At 51.7% G+C, this 19,450-nt stretch overlaps 12 protein-coding genes across 23 annotated transcripts; 7 read left to right on the plus strand and 5 right to left on the minus strand.

Moving 5' to 3' along the window:
• The first annotated feature begins 291 nt into the window (after positions 1–291).
• On the plus strand, positions 292–1,970 carry PPTG_15656 (hypothetical protein). Of its 3 annotated transcripts, XM_008912930.1 has the most exons (4): positions 292–971; positions 1,035–1,167; positions 1,240–1,317; positions 1,396–1,970. In XM_008912930.1, exons 1-4 carry the CDS (start codon positions 325–327, stop codon positions 1,486–1,488), a joined length of 951 nt encoding a protein of 316 aa, XP_008911178.1. In that variant the 5' UTR covers positions 292–324; the 3' UTR covers positions 1,489–1,970. The 3 variants fall into 3 exon arrangements, with proteins under 3 accessions (XP_008911178.1, XP_008911180.1, XP_008911179.1); XM_008912932.1 differs by having other exon boundaries at positions 1,035–1,317; XM_008912931.1 differs by having other exon boundaries at positions 1,240–1,970.
• Positions 1,606–1,898, minus strand: PPTG_15657 (hypothetical protein; the record flags this gene model as incomplete). The annotated part of the gene is made up of 2 exons (XM_008912933.1): positions 1,606–1,827; positions 1,893–1,898. 2 exons carry the CDS (start codon positions 1,896–1,898, stop codon positions 1,606–1,608), a joined length of 228 nt encoding a protein of 75 aa, XP_008911181.1.
• A 43-nt stretch (positions 1,971–2,013) lies between the features above and the next one.
• Positions 2,014–4,303, minus strand: PPTG_15658 (hypothetical protein; the record flags this gene model as incomplete). The annotated part of the gene is made up of 3 exons (XM_008912934.1): positions 2,014–3,552; positions 3,624–4,184; positions 4,253–4,303. The coding sequence occupies 3 exons, from the start codon at positions 4,301–4,303 to the stop codon at positions 2,014–2,016; spliced, it is 2,151 nt and encodes a 716-aa protein (XP_008911182.1).
• A 578-nt stretch (positions 4,304–4,881) lies between these two features.
• PPTG_15659 (hypothetical protein) lies at positions 4,882–5,879 on the plus strand. The gene has a single exon (XM_008912935.1). The coding sequence runs from the start codon at positions 5,025–5,027 to the stop codon at positions 5,583–5,585; it is 561 nt and encodes a 186-aa protein (XP_008911183.1). The 5' UTR covers positions 4,882–5,024; the 3' UTR covers positions 5,586–5,879.
• A 71-nt stretch (positions 5,880–5,950) lies between these two features.
• PPTG_15660 (hypothetical protein) lies at positions 5,951–7,850 on the plus strand. Its single transcript, XM_008912936.1, has one exon. The coding sequence runs from the start codon at positions 6,297–6,299 to the stop codon at positions 7,716–7,718; it is 1,422 nt and encodes a 473-aa protein (XP_008911184.1). The 5' UTR covers positions 5,951–6,296; the 3' UTR covers positions 7,719–7,850.
• Positions 6,725–9,926, minus strand: PPTG_15661 (hypothetical protein). Of its 8 annotated transcripts, none has more exons than XM_008912940.1 (9): positions 9,819–9,926; positions 9,555–9,724; positions 9,126–9,497; positions 8,944–9,048; positions 8,755–8,880; positions 8,582–8,682; positions 8,120–8,510; positions 7,986–8,057; positions 6,725–7,910 (listed from the first exon to the last, which is right to left on the minus strand). In XM_008912940.1, exons 1-9 carry the CDS (start codon positions 9,868–9,870, stop codon positions 7,875–7,877), a joined length of 1,425 nt encoding a protein of 474 aa, XP_008911188.1. In that variant the 5' UTR covers positions 9,871–9,926; the 3' UTR covers positions 6,725–7,874. The 8 variants fall into 8 exon arrangements, with proteins under 8 accessions (XP_008911188.1, XP_008911187.1, XP_008911186.1 ...); XM_008912939.1 differs by having other exon boundaries at positions 9,798–9,926; XM_008912938.1 differs by having other exon boundaries at positions 8,582–8,880.
• Positions 9,927–9,999: 73 nt separating this feature from the next.
• PPTG_15662 (hypothetical protein) lies at positions 10,000–11,086 on the plus strand (the record flags this gene model as incomplete). Its single annotated transcript, XM_008912945.1, has 3 exons — positions 10,000–10,491; positions 10,554–10,634; positions 10,700–11,086. 3 exons carry the CDS (start codon positions 10,000–10,002, stop codon positions 11,084–11,086), a joined length of 960 nt encoding a protein of 319 aa, XP_008911193.1.
• Positions 11,087–11,166: 80 nt separating this feature from the next.
• Positions 11,167–12,809, minus strand: PPTG_15663 (hypothetical protein; the record flags this gene model as incomplete). The annotated part of the gene is made up of 7 exons (XM_008912946.1): positions 11,167–11,273; positions 11,372–11,459; positions 11,525–11,582; positions 11,657–11,887; positions 11,953–12,104; positions 12,167–12,662; positions 12,745–12,809. 7 exons carry the CDS (start codon positions 12,807–12,809, stop codon positions 11,167–11,169), a joined length of 1,197 nt encoding a protein of 398 aa, XP_008911194.1.
• Positions 12,810–12,871: 62 nt separating this feature from the next.
• PPTG_15664 (hypothetical protein) lies at positions 12,872–14,407 on the plus strand. Of its 3 annotated transcripts, none has more exons than XM_008912949.1 (6): positions 12,872–13,015; positions 13,101–13,407; positions 13,469–13,594; positions 13,665–13,721; positions 13,786–13,932; positions 14,013–14,407. In XM_008912949.1, the coding sequence occupies exons 2-6, from the start codon at positions 13,159–13,161 to the stop codon at positions 14,220–14,222; spliced, it is 789 nt and encodes a 262-aa protein (XP_008911197.1). In that variant the 5' UTR covers positions 12,872–13,015; positions 13,101–13,158; the 3' UTR covers positions 14,223–14,407. The 3 variants fall into 3 exon arrangements, with proteins under 3 accessions (XP_008911197.1, XP_008911195.1, XP_008911196.1); XM_008912947.1 differs by having other exon boundaries at positions 12,872–12,960; XM_008912948.1 differs by having other exon boundaries at positions 12,872–13,407.
• On the minus strand, positions 14,335–15,661 carry PPTG_15665 (hypothetical protein). Its single transcript, XM_008912950.1, has one exon. The coding sequence runs from the start codon at positions 15,401–15,403 to the stop codon at positions 14,615–14,617; it is 789 nt and encodes a 262-aa protein (XP_008911198.1). The 5' UTR covers positions 15,404–15,661; the 3' UTR covers positions 14,335–14,614.
• Positions 15,662–16,507: 846 nt separating this feature from the next.
• PPTG_23774 (hypothetical protein) lies at positions 16,508–17,290 on the plus strand (the record flags this gene model as incomplete). Its single annotated transcript, XM_008912951.1, has 3 exons — positions 16,508–16,572; positions 16,827–17,046; positions 17,279–17,290. The coding sequence occupies 3 exons, from the start codon at positions 16,508–16,510 to the stop codon at positions 17,288–17,290; spliced, it is 297 nt and encodes a 98-aa protein (XP_008911199.1).
• Positions 17,291–17,976: 686 nt separating this feature from the next.
• On the plus strand, positions 17,977–19,395 carry PPTG_23775 (hypothetical protein; the record flags this gene model as incomplete). Its single annotated transcript, XM_008912952.1, has 4 exons — positions 17,977–18,081; positions 18,147–18,593; positions 18,653–18,806; positions 19,097–19,395. The coding sequence occupies 4 exons, from the start codon at positions 17,977–17,979 to the stop codon at positions 19,393–19,395; spliced, it is 1,005 nt and encodes a 334-aa protein (XP_008911200.1).
• Positions 19,396–19,450: the final 55 nt, after the last annotated feature.

Consider the following 19,450-nt stretch of genomic DNA (forward strand, 5'->3'; position numbering starts at 1 on the left):
GTCAAATCTGTTATCATCACGTTATCCTTTTAACCGGGTTTCTATAATGGACGTATTTTACTGTCTGTAAGTTTCCTTTTTTTTGTCAGAAACGGTAGCATAACCCTTTTAAATCCGATCAGTGAATTCGATTCACAAAAAAAGGTTATGAATGGAAGCTTATAAAATGTCCAGTGACAGTTTGTTTTAGCAGTCACGGTAGTTAATCAATTTGATATACTGAAAGTGACCTGTCAAGTACGAATCGTTTGTGATAGGCTATGCAATACTATAGGCTCACTACTAACTGTACAATATCATTTACGATACGAATCGAGATTCACGATGAACCGCAGAGCATTAGCCCGGAAGGCTGCAGGCGCCAAGGTGACCGCTCCTAGCAGCAGCACCAGTCCCGAGAACGTTGGCGTGGAGAATGTGACGAAGAAACTGGAGGTGCAGCTGGCGGCGGGCGATTTCTACGGCGCGTTGCAGATGTACAAGACGCTGTTCATGCGTCTGCTCAAGGGGGACGAGCCCAGCGCCGAGCAGCAGGACAAGGCGGTGGCGCTGGCGCAGGAGGCAGCGCTCAAGCTCATCGAGCACGACCAGAACACGGCGGCCACCGAGATGGCCAACCTCATGGTCTCCGTCTTCTCGGACTTCCACCACCCAGTGGACGACGCGCACAAGCAGCGGATCCGCCAGATCGACGCCGTCTTCCAGCCCAAGCCGCAGTTCAGCGCAGATCTGGCCGTGGTCCTCAAGAACGCGGTCAAGTGGTCGGCAGAAGAGGGCGCTCGCAAGCGCGGAGACCCCGAGCTGCAGCTGCTGCTGGCTCGTGCCTATCGCACGGCTGGGGACTTTACGCACGCCCTGAAGCACTTTTTGCATGCCGAGACCCCGCAAGAATTGGCAGACGCGCTGTTCCAGTGGTCGACACAGGGTTATCCCAGTGAATCCGACTTGTACCTTGCTCGCGCTGTGCTGCAGTAAGGAGTTTGGTTGTTGTGATGAAGGGGAAGTGCTGTGCTAACGTGGTTACTTTGTGATAGACTGCTGAGTCTGGAGAACCTGCGCGACGCTAACAAAGTCTACGAGGCATACGTGGCCAAGTGTCAGAGCGTTGGACGTCCGGTGGACCTGCCGCTGTTCAATTTTACGCGGTTCCTGCTGTTGACGCTGGAGGTGAGATCAGATCAAACTGTAGTAGTTTAAAACATCTTCTGACTGGCGGTGGCTGTTCATTTTGCCGTTTAGCGTGATGCGCTGCCCCTTTTCCAGATGCTTCAGGAGCGTTATGCGCCCGCACTTGCTCGTGACAATAGTCTCAAGAGCGTACGTAGCTGTTGGGAAGGTATTGATTGAAGTATCGCGAGTGCTATGCTAATATTTTTTGCTCTTTAATTATTGCAGTATTTAAGTGTCATCGGCCAGAAGTTCTACGGATTGCAGCCTCCTCGATCGGGACTCAGCTCTCTGCTAGAAATGTTTTCGGGCGGCATGTAACAGCGCGCTATACGTAGTAGATCGGTCCCACAAGCATCAGTCTCACGACAATTATCACAGTGAATAAAGAGCGGTAGTTGGCTCGCAAAGGTTTTATTCAATGTGTAATTGTCAGTATCACTTCCTTGACGCCGTAGCTGGACGGTAGTAATCGCCTCCAGGCGAGTTGGCGGTGGCAGGTCTGGCCAGAGCGCGCGCCTGCTTCTCGATCTCCTCAATCCGCAGTAACGTCGCCGACTTGATCGGCATGATCTTGGGCTTGCACAGCACTTCCGTCAAGTTGCCACGCTCCGAGTACACGAGGCCAGCTTTGGGTAGAACTTCCTGGATCTGGACGCGCTGCTCAAGGCAATGTCATCACTCAGCTACCGTCACAGCTACAAGCAGCATTAAAGTGCGCTTACCTGCATAGTAGAGTCTCAATAGGATTTAGTGAAATGCGACTCTTCAAGCTCAACTCTATCGAAACAGACAAAGCTAAACATTTCTATTTTCTCTCTGGATTTTTGAGAACCACACAATTGCTTATGCATTCTTCTTGTGTTTTTTCGTCTTCTTCTTGTCCTGCTGCTGCGACTTCCGCTTGAGGTTCTCCACCATGGCGTTCAGCGTGTTCTTACTGGTATCGACAGTCGAGTCCTTGGTAGACTTGGCCTGAGTAGCAGACGCTGTGTCCTGATCGTACCGCTGCCGCCGCTCCTTGAAAATTGCCTGCGTGGCCTCCGTTTTCTTGAATTTTGGATCCGTCGGATCCAGTTGGAACTGGGAGCCCTTGGCGTACAGCGCGCTGAAACGCGGATCGGCGGCATCGAACTCGAAACCTTCCTGCAGTCCTCCACTGGCCTTATGCTTGGCCAGTTTCTTCATCTCCTTGGCACGTCGCTTGCCCTTAAGAGACTTGACCTTCTCCTGCTTGGCGATCTTCTTCATGTCAAAGTTGCGCTCGTCCTGCTCACTATCACTGTCACCGCCTTCGCTGTCGCCTCCGTTGATAGCCTCACGCAGTAAATTGGCCTCCTTAGCCCCGCGACCTTTTTTCTTAAGCACTTCACGTTGTTCGCGTTCCAGTTGCTTCTGTTTTGCGCGCTTCTCGTGTAATTTACGGTTCTTCTCCTGCTTCTTCTCGCGTGTGTATCTCTCGAACGGCGTCTCATTCGCCTCCAGTTCCTTCTGTCGCTTGACCTTCAGTATGTCACCTGCTCCAGGAGTGAACGACATCTCCATATCCCCGGCAGCGTCATCCTCATCGCTGCTAGCTCCCAAGCCTCCTTCCGGGACGTTATCGTCGTCTTCGTCCTCTGCGTCGCTACCCAGCAGCATCGACCGGTATCGGTTGCGTAGTTTCTTGATTTTTGCTTCTTTCTTGGCCTCTTTCTTGCTGTCTGGGGCAGCTTCAGCCTGTTCCTCGTCGCTGTCGCTATCGTTCTCAGCTTCAGAGGCATCCGATACATCGGACGCTAGATACGCCTTGAAGTCGTCATCGTCGGCATCTTTCCAGTCTGCTGGACGCGTGAGAAGCTCCAGACGCTGCTCGTCATCCTCCTCCCACGTGAGCTTCACGTCTGTCTGCTGCAAAGCCACTGTAGCGAAGATTGCAGGCTTGTAGCGGTCAGGAACGCTGTCACACGATTCCTTTGGTGGATTAGTGAAGGTCGTGTCGTCCGGCACATAGCGGAGGTCGAGAACGTTCGACGAGGTCTCGTACTCGAGTTGATCGCACTGGTCGAAGATCGTGCTGGCTGTTTTGACTGAATCGCACGTCACAATGGCGTAGTAATAGCGAAGTTTCTGGAGCTCGTACTTGCGCAGTTTCTCGCGGTCAAAGCCGTCGGACTCGCCTTCGATCGTCACGCTCTTCTTAACACCGAGAGGGTCATCTGAGTCGTAGTCTTCTTCACCTTCCGCGTCGCTATTCTCGTCATCGCTGCCAGATTTTTCAGCCTGTTCCTCTTCAGTACTGTCCTTTTCATCGTTCTCTTCAGCCTCTGGTTTCTCCTCGTCGTCTGGGTTCTCTTTGTTCTCGTCATCCCAGAGTCCCTGCGGTCCGTGCTGCTCCTCTTCTTTCTGCATACATCCAACTGAAATGTCAGTATCGAATCGCTCAGTTCAACTCAAAATGAACACTTCGTACGTACCATTTTCTGGAGACCATAGTCGGAAGGATAGATCGTCACATTCTGGACGGCTCCAGTGGCAGGTGCGAACGACTGGCACAGTGCAAACAGATCCACAGCGCGGATACGCGTCCAGTCGCAGTTGAGCACAGCGAATCGCTTGGTCTCCTCTCCCATGGGGATGTCCTCTTCCTCCTCTTTGGCAACAGCTTCGACTTCTTCGTCGTCGCTGGCCTCTGAGTCCGAGTCGGAGCTGTCCGATCCAGACTCGAGTTCGCCGCGTGCCATGCGGTTCAGATAGTCAAGACGCGAGAGTTTCTCATTGTTCTTGGCAACTGTAGCGTCCGCATCTTCATTGTCGTCGTCGGAGCTTGTGGTGGACGGAGCTTTAGCTTTGGCCTCGTCGTCTTCTTCGTCCTCCAAATGGTAAAACTTCTTCAATTCATTGTTTTTCTTCTCAACGCGACGTCCATACTTGTCGTATTTGCCCTGCACGCTCTGGAATCGCTCGTCCTTGAGTGCCCCAGCGAATCGCCGGTCAATCTGCAGTTTGCTCTTGCGCTTCGAGTTTCGTGCGAATCTCTGTTATTTAGCATAGTTAGTTAGGCCAATTGCATACGTATCGATGCAACAGCTTTCAGACGCTTTACCGGGTCATTGTGCACTTTCTGGAAGCGCTGGTCGCGCACGGGATCGCTCATGGCACAAGAAGGTGTCGCTTGTCAACTTGAATTGATTCGATGGCAGTTGAATCGAATCAATGGAGCTGGCTGGTTGGAAAATACGAGATCTTTTCAGCCAATTGATAGTCGCGAGATTTCTGACATCAGATATTCTCGAAATTTTATTTTTAACAAAATAAAAAGAAATTTAAAATTTGAAATATCACATTTCCGAATCGGAAATTCCGATCAAAATTCATTTTTTTCGTCCTGTGCAGGATGCAGAAGTGCTCAGCGACTACAGTTTGCTTTGCTCGATACCGCACAATTGCCATCTCTAAAAACGACATGATGATTCTAACAACTTTGCATGAAATTTGGTCATGCCAACTTTGCATGATATTGGCTCATGAACTCGGTTAAATGGCCAGTGTCTACGATAATTAGTGCTTGCAGTAGCTAATACCGGTACCGAGCGTGCCAATGTTTCTGCTGCACATTATCCGACGCAAGTCTAATCGGCAAGATTAGATGAATCGAAACGGAACATCGAACCCAGTGTTTATCCTATATGCTCGTTGCAATATAGTACTCAGTAAACATTCAGGTTTCGATGAGCGACGAACGCTGCATCACAGCTTTAATGTCGCCGCCCTCGCCGTTCTAACTAATCTGCTGTAGCTCATTTTCGTTTTTGCCGTGAAGCAAGCGTACAACCATAAAACAGTAAGCCATTTCATCATCCTGACATTCTGGTGCGATGCTGCCAAAGCTCTCCGACAAGTGGGGATCCAACCTTCAACTGCTGGTACCGGTCATGACCACACCTTCGGTCGTGTCGACTCGGCGAAATGCGCTGCTGGAACTCAAGAAGATTGACGCGGTTCAAGTGCGCTACGCAGGTAAAGCCAAGAAACACTACTTCATCGTCGAAATATTTGCTGACTCATCGAGTTTCGATCGCGCGGATAGCGAGGTGGAGCAAGACGACGCACGGCTACGGAGACCGACCATCCGGATCGAACGGACGTGGTTAGAGTTTGTGGATCTTCGCAGTAAAGTCTACAAGATCGTCCGCGACGCGCATCGCGTGGAGCCTTGCGCGTTCTGCACGGGTTTCATGGACCAGGTCGTGTTCGGAGCGAACCCCAATGGAGTCCTTGTCAGCTTGCTCGGTGGCAAGCGGTTAGAGCGTACACTGGCGAAATTCGTGGATGAAGTTCTCTCGCTTACCATGCGTCACACTGCCATCGACGCTCGAGGCTGCTGCGCCGGGCAGACTACTGTTCCTCAAGTCGTGCACGCCTTCCTCTTCAAGTGACGCCGCCGAGACTCTATCGAGATACGGCGACAGAAGCTTTTCATATTTTCGAGTCGTATTGAAACGAGTAATTTTTTAGAAGTCAAACTTTTCCTAAGGACTCGTCACAATAATTTTTTTTCTTGAAGAAATACATGTAAAGCCAAAAGTGACCCGACGAAAATCCTTTATGCCGATCATAGTGGTCCTAACGCATGGCACAAAAGAAAAGAGAAAAAGACCCACCCAGTTAATGATGTAACCCAGCTACATGAATGCTTGTGCCGTGCTTTTGCTCCGCTTCAATAAAGCTACGTTTTACACTTTTTTTTTCAGGATCGTCTGCAGTATTGCATTTTTTTTAAGAAAAAAAATTGGAGCAGATGGGCCATGGACTCGGGATTGATGGTCGCTTAACCGCGTGACCACAAATGAAAATGGTCAGTTCCGCGATGGTCGTCAAGTGCGGCGCTCCTTCACCAAGTTGACGAGATGTATGACACCACCTGTAATCGACCTGCGGTGAAGGGCCATCTCCGCAAGTCTGGGAAGCCCAGTTGAAGCGAAAGCCAGATTATCAGGCGATATATCGGCCTAATCCGCTCCCGACACTGTCGAAAACGGGTCAACAAGCAGCTGGACTCGGCACGTCGACCATGATGTGCCACGGCTTCCTGACTCAAAATCTCGTCTTACATTGGGAACACCTCGACCTGGCTAAACTGCCGATTTATGCGCGAGGAAGCATGTCCACCGAGAGCGATGGCGGTTGAGACCTACGTGGCTGAATTTTCGTCTCTCCACAGTCGATTCCGAGCGCTGCTGAGCATGCACCACCGGCGAACGGAAGCCAGCACCGTTCTCAATGAAGATAACCGAGCGTCGCGCGTCAGCGAGCGCTTCTCGAACCCTTTCGCGCCTCTATCACTGTCAGCTGAGGCGGTGGTAGGACTCGAGACATTGACACAAACACTCGTGGCACGAAACATGGAGGCATACGAACGGCATTTGCATGATAACGGCAACAATGTGGACAAGTCCCGGTGGAAACTCATGTACGAACAGGGAGGGCTGCGCTCATACGCAGAACGCAGCAGCACTCCGTCATTTAACTTTGGAGCGGCGATGGGAGCGGCGGCAGGACATTTAGACCGACGAGCGCCAGTGTTCACGCAGTCCTCAACAACTACCATACCGTCAGTTTTAGTGGTTGGAGCGATCGAAGGAGAACTGGACGATACAATGTACGGATTCATGTGTCCAACACTGGATCAGATGCGGGTCAAGACGTCGTACGTCAAAGACGGTCTTGTACGTGGCAGTGTGTTAGCTACACTCGTCTCTCCAACAGTGGAAGACCCGTTCACGTCGGTTGTAGTCAAGTGGATGGAGAAAGGTCAGTCGAAACATGCTCGAGCGATGGTAAAGAACCGCGACTACGTGTATCTGGAGGCCACGGGTGTCGACTATCTTCGCAACGGGGAGCGAGTTGGCTACCAAATTGTGCACTCGATCCAATTCCCAGAGACACCAGAGCGTTCATCCGCTATACGAGGCAACATGTCCATCTGCGCATTCTACAGACAGAAGAACAGCGACGAAACGGATGTCTACGTTAAAGGCTTCCTCAATCCTCTGAATGGACTGGAGAACTCCATTATCACGCGGTCAATTGCTCGGACGCTGCTCTCCGTGTCCAGAAATGTCCATTGTTGCAAGATGAAGAAGATCAAATGGGCCATACGGCAAAGACATCGATCAGACAGGCAAATACCGGTTGATCCCATGGCTGACGGACCTTGTGTGACTTGTGGGAAGAAGCGCTCAGCTGTCTCCAGTCTTCTCTCTGCAGCTGCTAGTCGAATGACTGGGGGCAGGAACTTCCGCTGGCGGCGTCGGTGTAAACTCTGCGAGCGCTACGTGTGTCCGGACTGTCGTAGCTTGCACAAACTTACGTTTGTTTTACCGGATCATCGCTTGGTACAACAGCAGATCGCGCTTTGTTACGGTTGTCTGGAAAATGCACTCGGTGTTAAGGCTGTCGATGTTGCTCGCGACGAACTGAAGCGACGACGCTGGTCACTCTACGAATGGAGAGATACATACGCCACCTCGACAAGCTCAAATCCGATAACGATCAACGAGCTCAATTAGCACAGGAAACCCAGGAAAACTAAGTATCAAAACGCTTCACAGCAATAAAAATTCAACTCAACTGCAAATCCATCAGAACAACAGACAGGCAATTGCTCAACCGGAATAAATTGAAGGAGGCGAGAGCGAGTGTACTCATAGAATTTCAGAGTTGAGTTACCAAAACCAGCCCTGCTGCTGCTTGCGTTTCTCCTACACAACAACCAAAAGAACGCAACTTGCAGGTCAGTAACTAAGCAGTTCGGAGTGTAAACTGCATTGCTGTACCTGAATTGCAGAGATTTCTGCTGGTGTGAAGTTGAGAACGGTCGCGATTGCCTTCTCCATGTGCTCTTTGGCCTGCAAACAATAGCAGTATTAGTACAGAGTATGCTTACATCGATTCTGAGTCCTTGACATACCTCGTCTTGGTCCGAGGCCATGTACTTGTACACTATATTCTTCAGATACTCGTTTGTCTTGGTTGCGTTGGGCGTCTCGAATCCGGACAGGCTGCTATTGGACTCCATGCTCATGCGACGAACGCGAACTTCCTTGAAACTGTTCGTGCGACTTGCATTGCTGCTCCCACCTCCGTTTTCGTGGTACTGCGCTTGAATATCGTTCAGCTCCTTCTCCTTCTGTTCCACGGCATTCAAAGCACGCTTCCGGTACTGCGCGAACTCTTGTCGCAGAGACTGCAGATCCCCATTGCCATTGTCGCTACCGTTACCGAACGCTCCACTGGTCATCAGCTTCAATTCCTCCATTTTCTTTTCCAGCTCTTGCTTCTCTCGAACTGATTGTTCGTATCTTGTTATTAACGAATAAATAACGACTGTCAGACGAGCACTACCCAAACGTTAGTATGGCGAACAACGCACCTCTCTCTCCACTCCATCGCGAGAATTGTTTCACCCATAGTGCCACTGAGCTTCTCATAATCCTTCATCAACTTCTCAAACTTTCGTCGCCAGTCGGATTCCTGCAAGCCAACACGACAATAGTTCGAATAAATTAAACACCGTGATTGAACAGTACACACTGCTATACGTACCCGCTCTTCAGCTTCGGCTTGCGCCTTTGTCAGTCGACGGATCTGCGCCTTTGACGACTGCAACTCCCCAGAAAGATCAGTCTCCGATATCTGCTCTGTCTGCTTCGCCATCACATTCATGCTCATCTGCACAACCAAGTCGGTCTCATCAGCATCGCATTAATTATTCATACATACACAGTAACACACCTTGCGGATCTCTGCGTCCTTCTGTTTACGCGTGATCTCCGAGCGCACACGATAACGACGAAACTCTTCCTGTACGCGGTCGATCTCCTCCTTCAGACTCTTTTTCTACAATAAATGGCACGCGTACACAACATCAAACACATTAGCACCACGAGTTACATCACCAGAACAGCAATACGTACCACACGCTCCACTTCATACGGCGCCATGGACAAATCTGGTAGCGTCAGTGGCTCTCCCGTCGCACGATTCGCGTATTCCTGTATCTCTTCTTCATTATGGAAACAGTGCCACGCAAACTCGGTCGAGTCGTCAAGTTCGTTTTCATTCACGTACTCGACCAGACACCAGAGCAGATTCCCATGCGCCACTTTGTGCAGCAACTGCCTTGGATCGCGCGTAGATGCGTCCACGAACCACGAGTGTCTGGCCTGTTGGCTCTTGGCCAGCTCCTCCCGCAGCTTCTGTATCGTCTCATCTTTCTCCGCTAACTCCTGTTTGCTATTGTCGATACTACGTTTGGCCATAGCCAGTAAACGCTTCAGCTTGTTCTCCTGCATAATCACACCACGTCAGCCATTTTCAGGCCGTAATAGCGTCTATCAGCTCACCGTCTCCTCCATCTCTTGCATTTTAGCGTTCTTCTTAGCCAGCAACTGCTCGATACGTGCACCGCGCTCCTTCCATGCTCGTAATTGCGTCACAACATCCGCTCCGCCATTGGAATGAGGTGGGGAAGGTTGTTGCTGCGTCGGAATCTCAGGTTCTTCAACTTGCGGGTCTGCCATAGCGTCAAAAAAAGGTTAAAAGAAGACACATTTTACACAAATCCGGACACGTCGACATGCACGTACAGTCCCCCTTTGTCCTCTTACCTTCAGCAGACACCTCAGCCGGTGGCAACGCGTCTACGTCTTCCACTTCCATCGCGTGCGGTCAACGTGGCCTCTTGGGCTTCAATTCCACATCTGGTGTTACACAACCGTTACATCAATGACCTATCATATAACATTCAAATGACAATATATGGTATCATGTAGCCATTTTACAAGCACAATGGACGTCAAGACGATCGCCGCCAAGTATGGAGGTCTACCAGCGCGTGTGGTGGCTCGAGCAGAGGAGAACTGGCGCGTGACGAGCGCCAAGAAGTCGGCAGCGCTAGATCCGTTTGCTGGACCTGTTGCGTGCATTTTGGTGGCGGCGCGGGCGCTGGAGGAGCCTGTGGACAAGAAGCGGTTGGCAAAATGCGCAGGCGCCAATAGCAGATTAGTGGAGCCCACAGTGCGCAAGGTGGTGGACGCAGTGGGTGTCCGCACAGTAGTTAAGACGACGCCGGCTGCGCTATGCATTAAATTCGGTTGTGAGGCATTGACGGAGATCGTGCATCGAGTCCTGGACGAATATCGCGCGTATCTCGCAAAGGTGGCTGCTGCGAACCGGAAAAAGAAGAGCAAGCATCCGCTGGGACCAGTGGTGGCCACAATGAATGGTCAAGACCCAGTATTTGCAGCGGCATGTTTGTTTGCAGTTACCAAGCAGGCAAAGGTAAGAGATTGTGTGAGAAGTAAGACGATCTTGAAGAGCTGCTGACAATTTGTGTGCTTTAGATGAACGTGAACCAAGAAAAACTGCTGGAAGCTGTGTGTGGTAATGTAAAGGAATTCAACGCGATCGTGTCTTCTATCGAAGTGCGTGCACTTGGTTTTATTAGTGGAGTGTTGGTGTAGCTTGACTCACTCACTGAATGTTACAGGCCCAATGTCAGGCATCGTTGAGCGGCGCGATCATGGATCGAAAGAAGCGTCGGAGCTTGGCAGGAGAGAGAGCAGCCAGGAAACTCGTAGAGCAGCATCGTCTCGAGCAACTGGAAGAGGAGGAGCGTGCAAAACGACAGAGGACGAGCCTTGACGGTGAAATGGCCTCTCCACCTACGACATTGGCGCAACAGCGTGTTTTGCAGCGATTGCGAGCATCTCGTGGGGGTGCAACAACCGCACGAAGTTCAGTGTCTTCTAGGAAAGGAGTGGTTGCAGCCACGCCAGCAGAGTATGCCGAGTGGAGGGCAATGGCGCTAGAGTTCATGCGCAACAAGAAGGAACAGGAGACGGCGGGGAAGAGTGACGCTCGGCCCACAATCTGATGGAATCTGCGGTTGCGAAACTATTCAAACATGCCGCGAGTGCAACTTTTGTCTCTATCATGCATCGGTGCATCCACGCTCTAAAGTTTGATCGCCTTTGCGACGGCGGGGAACCGCTTTGTGAACGAGTTGTCGGGGCCCAGGCGGAAGCTCCACTTGCGCGTTGTCGACTCCAGAACAGCAAACTCTGTAAATACCCACCATGCAGACGAGGAATTAGAACTATGAACAACGACCAAGTAGCTGAAAACAACGACCAAGTAGCTGAAGTTTGCGAGCCCCTACCACTCAGGATTGTTTTGGCGACGTCAGCATCCAGAGAGAAATCTTCCACAAGTTCCATTCGCGATACACCAGTGGTCGTCTTCGACAACTAAACATTCAGACGAAAAGCAATCAGTCTCTAGCAGGAAGAAAACACCAGAGTGTCTAACGTACTGCTTTGATAATTTCATTGCGAGCGCGCACCGTCGTCTCTCCACGGCACACCAAGGCACTGGTAGATCGGAAAACACAACGAGAGTAAGTCCCCTATGTACCGACGTCATTAACTCAACCAACCAAACGCACCTGGAGGGTAGCAGGCGCCCTCTAACATGTACAGCGATGTGCTTGAGCGCGTCCAATAGTTCTTCCTCACTACGAGTCGGAAGAAGCTTAGCCAATGTGTCGAAGTGCATGATTTGGTCAGTGGCGAGCAGTCGTAGCACATCCGCATACTTGGCGTCAACGCCATCAAGAAGACGTCCAGTAACAGGCTCCATCGTCTCATCCTTCTCCTCCTCATCTTCCACGTTAGTCCTGTTCATAGCAATACAGCAATAAGCTTCTCGTTTGCTTAGAAAATATTTCAAAGCAGAACGTACTGTGCTGGGTTGGACGGAGCTGCGGGTTTATCCACAGACGCCATTGCACGGTACTGCATGGCCTTGATATATTCATCGGCTGTCATGGTCGACACCACCTCCTCTTCCTTCTCGCTAAACAAGTTCTCAAACTCATCATCCGCTCCAGCGCTCTACAGCCACATACACACACCCGTTAGACAACAATTTCAATGACCAATCTCATTAAACGTACGCTCTTATCCTGCACTTGAAGCTCAATCCACTTCTCGGCGTCAATCTGCTGTTTCTTGTACGCAAACGAGTTCTGAATGGCCGAGATGGCGCGCTCCGACTGTTTCTTCTTGAACTGGAACTGCACTTCCTTCATCTCGGCGGGCGGCGGCTCCACTTTCTCCTCCACTTCCATGTCTTCTTCCTCTTCGTTAGCAGCATCATCGATATGTGATAAGCTGGGACGCATTTGCATGACAGCCGAGAGAGGAGTGAGGTGCAGTTGGCCCTGGCGGAACACGCCCACAACGTAATTCGAGAGTGCCGGCACACTGGACGACTGAAGTCTCAGATGCTTCTGCTTAAGATAATCCTCCGCGTCCTGGTCGAAATGTTCGCTGCGCTGATCTACGGGAAAGTCAAGCTGCATCAGCTGGTTATTCGGCTTAATACGCGCGCGACGCGGCGGCTCCGGCATCGGGCGATAGGTCGGTCGCAGTGGGAACTGCACCATGTAGCTGTTCGCCAGTCATTATATCGGTCATTTAGTCAATAAATAACGCCACAAATGGAGATAACACACAGCAGTAATAAACGCACAGGTTTTGACGCAGCTCATCGGCCAGATGCACGGGGATCTCGCGCACTACCGGGTCGTCGTCCATGGCCACCTTTCACTATCGTCCAATGGCTTTTGGTGTGGGTCAAGAACTGTCACAAATTTACCTCGTTTTAGTAACAAGTACATTAAAGTCGATCACTTTATTTGTCGCCATCGACGCCAAGCATGAGCGCCATTCCTCGCATTATCGACAGGTATATGCCTCGTTGAATAGCTAGTTAGATAGAAGAAGGACTGTACTGTCTCGTGGTAGTATTTACGTTGCCTATAGACATTGCTATAGTGTGGGGAAGTCGGAAGATCTCACGCGGAGCTTTCCTTTTTTGTACCGCAGTGACAGCGACAGCGATGATGACGTCCCGCTCTCAGCTTTGCGAGCTAAAGCTCCGGCGATGAAGCAGGAGGTGAAGACCGAAGTGAAGGTCGAAGTGAAGGCGGAAGCACCATCAGTAGCAAATGGAGCGGGCAACGGCAAGCGGCAGGTGGCGTCCGACAGCGACAGCGATGACGACATCCCCATCAGTGGCCTGGCCAAGCGCAAGAAACTAAAAGTGGAAACAAAAGTCAAGACGGAGAAGGCACGGGTCACCACGCCCAGCTCCCGGTCCACACCGCGCAAGGCCAAGAAGAGAGTAATAAAGGTGAGCCGGCAATCTCTCTGAGGAGGCTTACAGTTAAACTGATTGTATGTGGTCATTGCAGATTAAGATCCGACAGCAGGAGTGCACGGAGGAACTGTACGAGACGCTCAAGGGCCAATTGGCACAGGAACTGCTGTGTCGTTGGTGGTATGCCATGGAGTGGCCGCCAGTACGAGCATCATCGCCAGTAGGTGGCAAGAAGTCAGTGGAATTGAGGTATTTTACTGACATTGTCGATATTTTGCTTGGTTGAATAGAAATTGCATGGCGTGCAAGAGCTCGACGGATATCCTGGTGCCTTCATCCGCGTAAAGGTAAGTTTCTGGTTCCTGAACGATACAGTTCGATATATTAAAGCGCTCTGTTGCTTCACTGTAGGGTGATGACTTAGGCTCAATCATAGACACTCGCTCATCGGTCGGCAAGCCGTCGTTCCTGCACTTCTTCGCCATGTCCTCGGAGGACTTATTAAAGCTTCTCCTTCAAGCCTATGACAAGCAAATGGAGGTGTTAGTTGAGCATGAGGTTCGTCGATGTTTGCTGTTTAAGTCAACTTTTTTTTACAGCACTAGGTATGCTAATTTTTTCTGTCATCATCCTGTCAGGGTCCCGATGTTCCTCTTCTGAAGGAGCTGCAGAAAGCACGCGCGTCAGCAGCTCGCATTAACCCGGAGAAGGCGGAACGAGGCGTACGGAAGGTGCTGAAGAACTTCGCTGAGCTAGAGCGGGAGATCAAAGAGGTCGCACTGAAGGAGGCGGAGGAAGAAGAAGAGGAAGATGAAGACGATGATGACGATGACACTGCCGATGACTAGAAGAGCTTGCTGTTGCAAAACGATGGAGCTCTGAATAGCAAATAGCAAAAGATACCTGACAACCTGTAGCAGACCAAATCCAGGCACGCAGAGTAGTAGGAAAACAGGCACCTTCAATAGCAAACACCAGTAGTATCCGATAGTGTCTTTAATGGTAAACAAGTTCCTGTCTGAATCATGCTATACGCAATGGCATACCACAGCATAGATGAAGAATTTAATGCACAGCAAACAGCAAAGTACAAGCAGCATGCCAGGTCTGGCGATACAATATATATTCACCCAAGGTATCTTCGCCAGGTCGACGTATCTATTGACGCTTTTGGTGTTTTGACTTGCGCTTCTCGCCTGCTAGAACCCGTCGTTGCTTTCTGATTCCTTGACAAAAAGATCTAATCCAACTTGGCGCGGAGGGTGTTCCGGAAGTAGGCGTTGCCCACACCGCCGATACCAAAGGCAGGTCCAATACGGCCAATACGAGCAAGCACGGACTTGACGTACTCACGCCGGATGAAGCCCACGCGTTGCGACATCGCGTGTCCCTTGTTGTTGTACAGATCAAGCCCAAGCAAGTGCAGCGGCGTGGACACGAACTGCACGGCGGCGGGGCAGACAAGCTGTGCGAAGGTGCTGGCGCCCGATTTTTCCATCAGACCCTTGTCTTCGATCTTCTTAGCCAGCACCTTGGGGGCGTTGAATGACGCGCCGCACGTCATGGAGTCGCGCACGGCGAAGAGCCCGATGGACGTGAGTGGGAAGGCTGCGGGAGCGATGACACCGAACATACGAGCGAAAGCACGATCCTTGGCAATGCAGAGCGACATATTGACGGCCGTGGTGCCGATGAATTTGGGCATCTGGTTGTCCGTCTCGCCGTATTCGCACACGGAGTCGACGACGTTGGCGGTGACGTATGTGGCTGTGTAGAGACCGAAGATGAGGTGGAATTCGCGCTTGCCAACGAAGCGCAGTGGGTGCTTGAGGAAATCGGCACTAAGCTCCTTAAGGCCGCGACCCAGCGGGCGAGCGCCACTGGCGTTCTCGATGATGGCGCGGTCCACGATGGTGATGAAGGGCGCCACGCCGAGCGACGCGGCCATGGCGGCGGCCGTGTCCACCACGAGCTGCTTAGCCAGCTTCACGGGGCTGTGCTGGGTTAGGTCGCTGGAGGTCTCCGCCATTGAGTCTCTCTGCAGGAAAAGAGCAAGTGGAGTGTGACGATCTCGCAGCGAATGCCTGTCCACCCGAAGTGCCGAAGTCAAGCGTAGCTGCTCGAAGTCGCTGGAATGCTTGAGACCGGTTTGTGCACTGTGTGACGTGGTGGAGGAGATGGGCAGCACATACAAAAGTCAAGTATAAACGTAAGCGACCGTCATAGCCCTCCATTGCAACTGCAGTTTTGCTTGTGGTGGTGATGCTCGACGGCCTGAGCAGAGCCGCCTGCCATCGTCACCGAAAGATTTTTCGCAGCGTGCACAGCGTCAAAGGGCTAGTGGGATGGCTGCCTATGATGGCCGTACACGATTCGAGCGTCGGATGTTGCAGATAAAGATCCTTTTGCTTTGATTGCCACTTCAACTTGCCGCATGGAATGCTTAGACGTCCAACGACCATAGTAAACGACGATGCATTACTCTGTAGTTCCTCCCCGAAGTACTTCCGTAGAAAATGAATTGGTTTGAGGCAAACGCCCAAGAGTGCACTTTGGGACTGGAGTTCAGTCCGTTGGTGTTGTGCATTCGTGCTCGTTGTAACCACTGCAAAATGCCGTGTTGAATCGTCTCGTTCTCGCCGGTCGTCAACACGCTTTGTATCACGGTGTAGCGGGCAAGCAAACGTGTTCAACTTGGGCAACCACCTGGCCACACCGTTGGCATGAGCAAACCGAGGACGTGAGTGTTTCTGTTGATGTTCGCTAGCTACTGAGCAAATGTGTGAGCGATGCACTAAGGATTTTCGTGCAAGTGCTATCAGCAGAAACCGATGAGTGCGCTTGTGTGTTGGAATCAGGTCAGGGTCATTTTCTTACAATGTTGACGTTGGCCTTCGAGTTCCGAAGAATGAACAGAATGCAAACGCTTGCTTTTTGCGACTTCATTTGCACCTTTAGAAAGTCACACATTAACAAATGAATCAAAAAGTGAGAACCAGGTAGGTGCGTTTGTCTTGCACGAGCACCACGAGCACAGTTGTCAATTTCTTGAATATCTTTAGGTTCGGATGCGGACATGAGACCTGCGGATGACGAGGCGACATGAATTGTGATGCTGCCGGTTCGCAGAAGCATGTCGAGTACAACATCTTCGGACCACTGTCTGTTGAACTTCATTTCCGCGAACTTTGCGGCAGGGTTTTTAGTTGTTTTCAGTATCTTCAGTAGCCGGCAATGCTGACAAATATGTAAAAAAAAAAAAAAAAAAGCAACACACTTCGTGACGTCAGCAGACGCATCGCACACGACTAGCAAGGTCTCGTACGCGATTTGGACGACAGTAGGAAGTACGAGACAAGGTTGACCTCAATATATTACATACATTAGGAAGCATGAGATAAGCTGAAACCACTGTGGCAGAGGCTGCAGTGGATGCGTTGAATATGTAACAGGGTGACGGTCGCGCCACTTTGCCAGACGGCTGACGACAGATCAACGGACAGGAATGACGGAGAAATAAAGAGCCACAACGACTGGTGGCTCGACGGCGAAGAGTCGCACACGAAAGATCGCACGGAACGAGCGGTCGAGAGCGGCCGACAAAAGATCCAAGCGACTGGTGAGCGAGGCGGCGAGAGCGCCAAGATCACTTTGAAAATTGCCGGACGGAGCGTAAGTGGTACTGGTGTGCAACGCCAACACCGACTGACTGGACGGCTGGACGGACAAGGACTCGGCAGAGGTGGTGTTGTAATTCCCACGGCAACGCTAGCTACTAGTGTAGGTAGGATAAACCCACAACAATACGTCTACCAGAATGGCAACTGACCGCTCGGGCGTGATCTGAAGACCCAGACTCGGCTCTTACACCGGGACAGACTGGACCTGCAAATCGCTTATATAGGCCAACCAGTAAAAATAAGAACACGCTACTAGCACGAGCAAAGCTAGTAGGTGTTATGAATCCTCGTGGTCCCAACAGCGGAAGGGTACCAGGCACGGGTAGCCTTTTACGAGGGCGCCGAGTGTTCAACACTCGACTGGAAGAATATATGGGAGGCAACTTGCTCTCCCCAACACGTGCAAATAGGCACAATAAAGCCGTCACGTAAACTTCCGATATATAATCGGCCAATACACACACCCACTTGGCCTTGCCGGATGAACCCTCGCTAGTAAGCTTCGAGTCCACCGACAGGCATAACGCACCCAAACAAGCTTATCCAGACGCTTACCTTGAAGCCGGACCCCGCTCGTATGCTTGAGTGGAAATTCTGTTCTGTTATTTATGGTGCCCTTTCGGGCTCTTCCTAATATGCAATCCTAATCATGTATACAAATATCAAGTAAACTACGATCCGTTATGGATCACTACACGTGCCAACAGTCACCTCAACTGTCCTTGTACCTTCTCAGGTCTCTGTCGAGCGTTCAACTGCTAGTCGCACCCACTGAAGAGTCGCTCGAACCGTCACTGAATGTAGCCACTTCAGCAATTACTTGGAAATCACTACACCACAACTGCCCCTGTCGCAATGGAAGCCACGCCACTGGTACCCGTTGTGACATCATCCATTTCCAAATCCTTCCCACCGTGCGACTATGTCTCGTCGGGAGCCCCGTCCGCGCGGCGCTCTCAACCACGCTCTACACCGTGCGTATGACGCACTTTTTCCACACCGACGTCGTGACCCTGCACGCTTGGAGGTACGTCTCACCATCCTGGCTTCCAATCTTCGTCCGACTGCTCATCCCCTCTCTCTCTTCGTCAGGAATCTCGTCGGGTCGACACCGATCGTTCATCTGGACAGCCTCCTTCTGCAGCGAGTCTTCAGCCACCATCCGGGACTTCTCTTCCCATGGGTCATGAACCCACGCTAACACCGGCCGCTCCGACCGCTGCGACTCCTTCCGCCACGCTTCAGGCTGAGACTCAATCTTCGGCCTTAGTTCCCGTCGCTTCTCCAGCTCCTGCCGAGCCTTCGGAGGTGTTGACCGTGGATTCGCTGCGCGATCTTCTCGCTGAGTCTGCGGTTCAGTGCCATAAGGGACTCAGCGACAGAACGTGGACGAAGTTGAAGGACGCTCTTCTCCTGCGGTATGGAGAACGACCGGATCTCGCTCAGGCGGAATGGAGAGTGATGCAGCGGACCATGATGCCTGGAGAAACGTTCGCTGACTTTGCAGCAGGACTCCGTGATGCAGCTGGTCAGAACCGAGTAAGAGAGGAAACCCTGCTGGGCCAGTTTATCGTTGACTAGACAACACTACCCGGCAGCTGGTCAAGTTGGAATCGGCGCCAACAACGCTGGGCGAAGCTGTCAACACGGCGATGAAGATCGATGACTCGAGCTACAACGTAGCCCTCGGCATGATCAACAACGGCCAAGCGTGGGCCATGAATCCGGCACAGACGGCGGTACAAATGGACGGTACGAAGGGCGCAATGTAAGCGATTCCTGGTATCGGCAGTATACCGGCTGACGCCGAGGACGATGAGGACATGGAAGGCGAGAGCCGTGTTCTTCACGAACCCGCAAGGCATCTTTGATAAGAATACCAACGTATGGGTGGCGCCACGCGGGAGAACATGAAACGGAAGGTACTGGCGATTGAATAAGAAGAGTCGTGGTCGAGAGCGAAGGACGGCAGCTCAAGCCCAGCGGGCAATGAATTAGCGGTACTCCGCAAGACCGGACAAGAAGGTAAAAGTTTACGGCAGACGAAGACGCAAGCAGCAACGAGGAAGCAGAAGTTCCATCGTCGCCACCACGGAAGAAGAATCGAAACGCACGTGTACGACAGACGAAGGCGCCGGACAAGACACCGGGGTTCAAGCCACCCAATTCGGAACGACCCGGCGGCAAGCGCCCAGGTGAGGAAAGCAAGTGTTATGCGTGTGGGCAATCTGGTCACTTCGCGAGGGACTGCATCGACCCCGCAGCGCAGCCCCGGAACGAGGCCTATCTCGCAGAACGCAAGGCTCGGCAAACGTCGGCGGAAAACGACAGTCGGGCGTAGTCGGGAGAAGACTGCGTCCGGTACCGCCGCGAGATCTCCGAGAGACGGCGACGAA

The sequence above is a fragment of the Phytophthora parasitica genome (genome assembly GCF_000247585.1).
Source record: "Phytophthora parasitica INRA-310 unplaced genomic scaffold supercont2.51, whole genome shotgun sequence".
Taxonomy (NCBI): domain Eukaryota; phylum Oomycota; class Peronosporomycetes; order Peronosporales; family Peronosporaceae; genus Phytophthora; species Phytophthora nicotianae.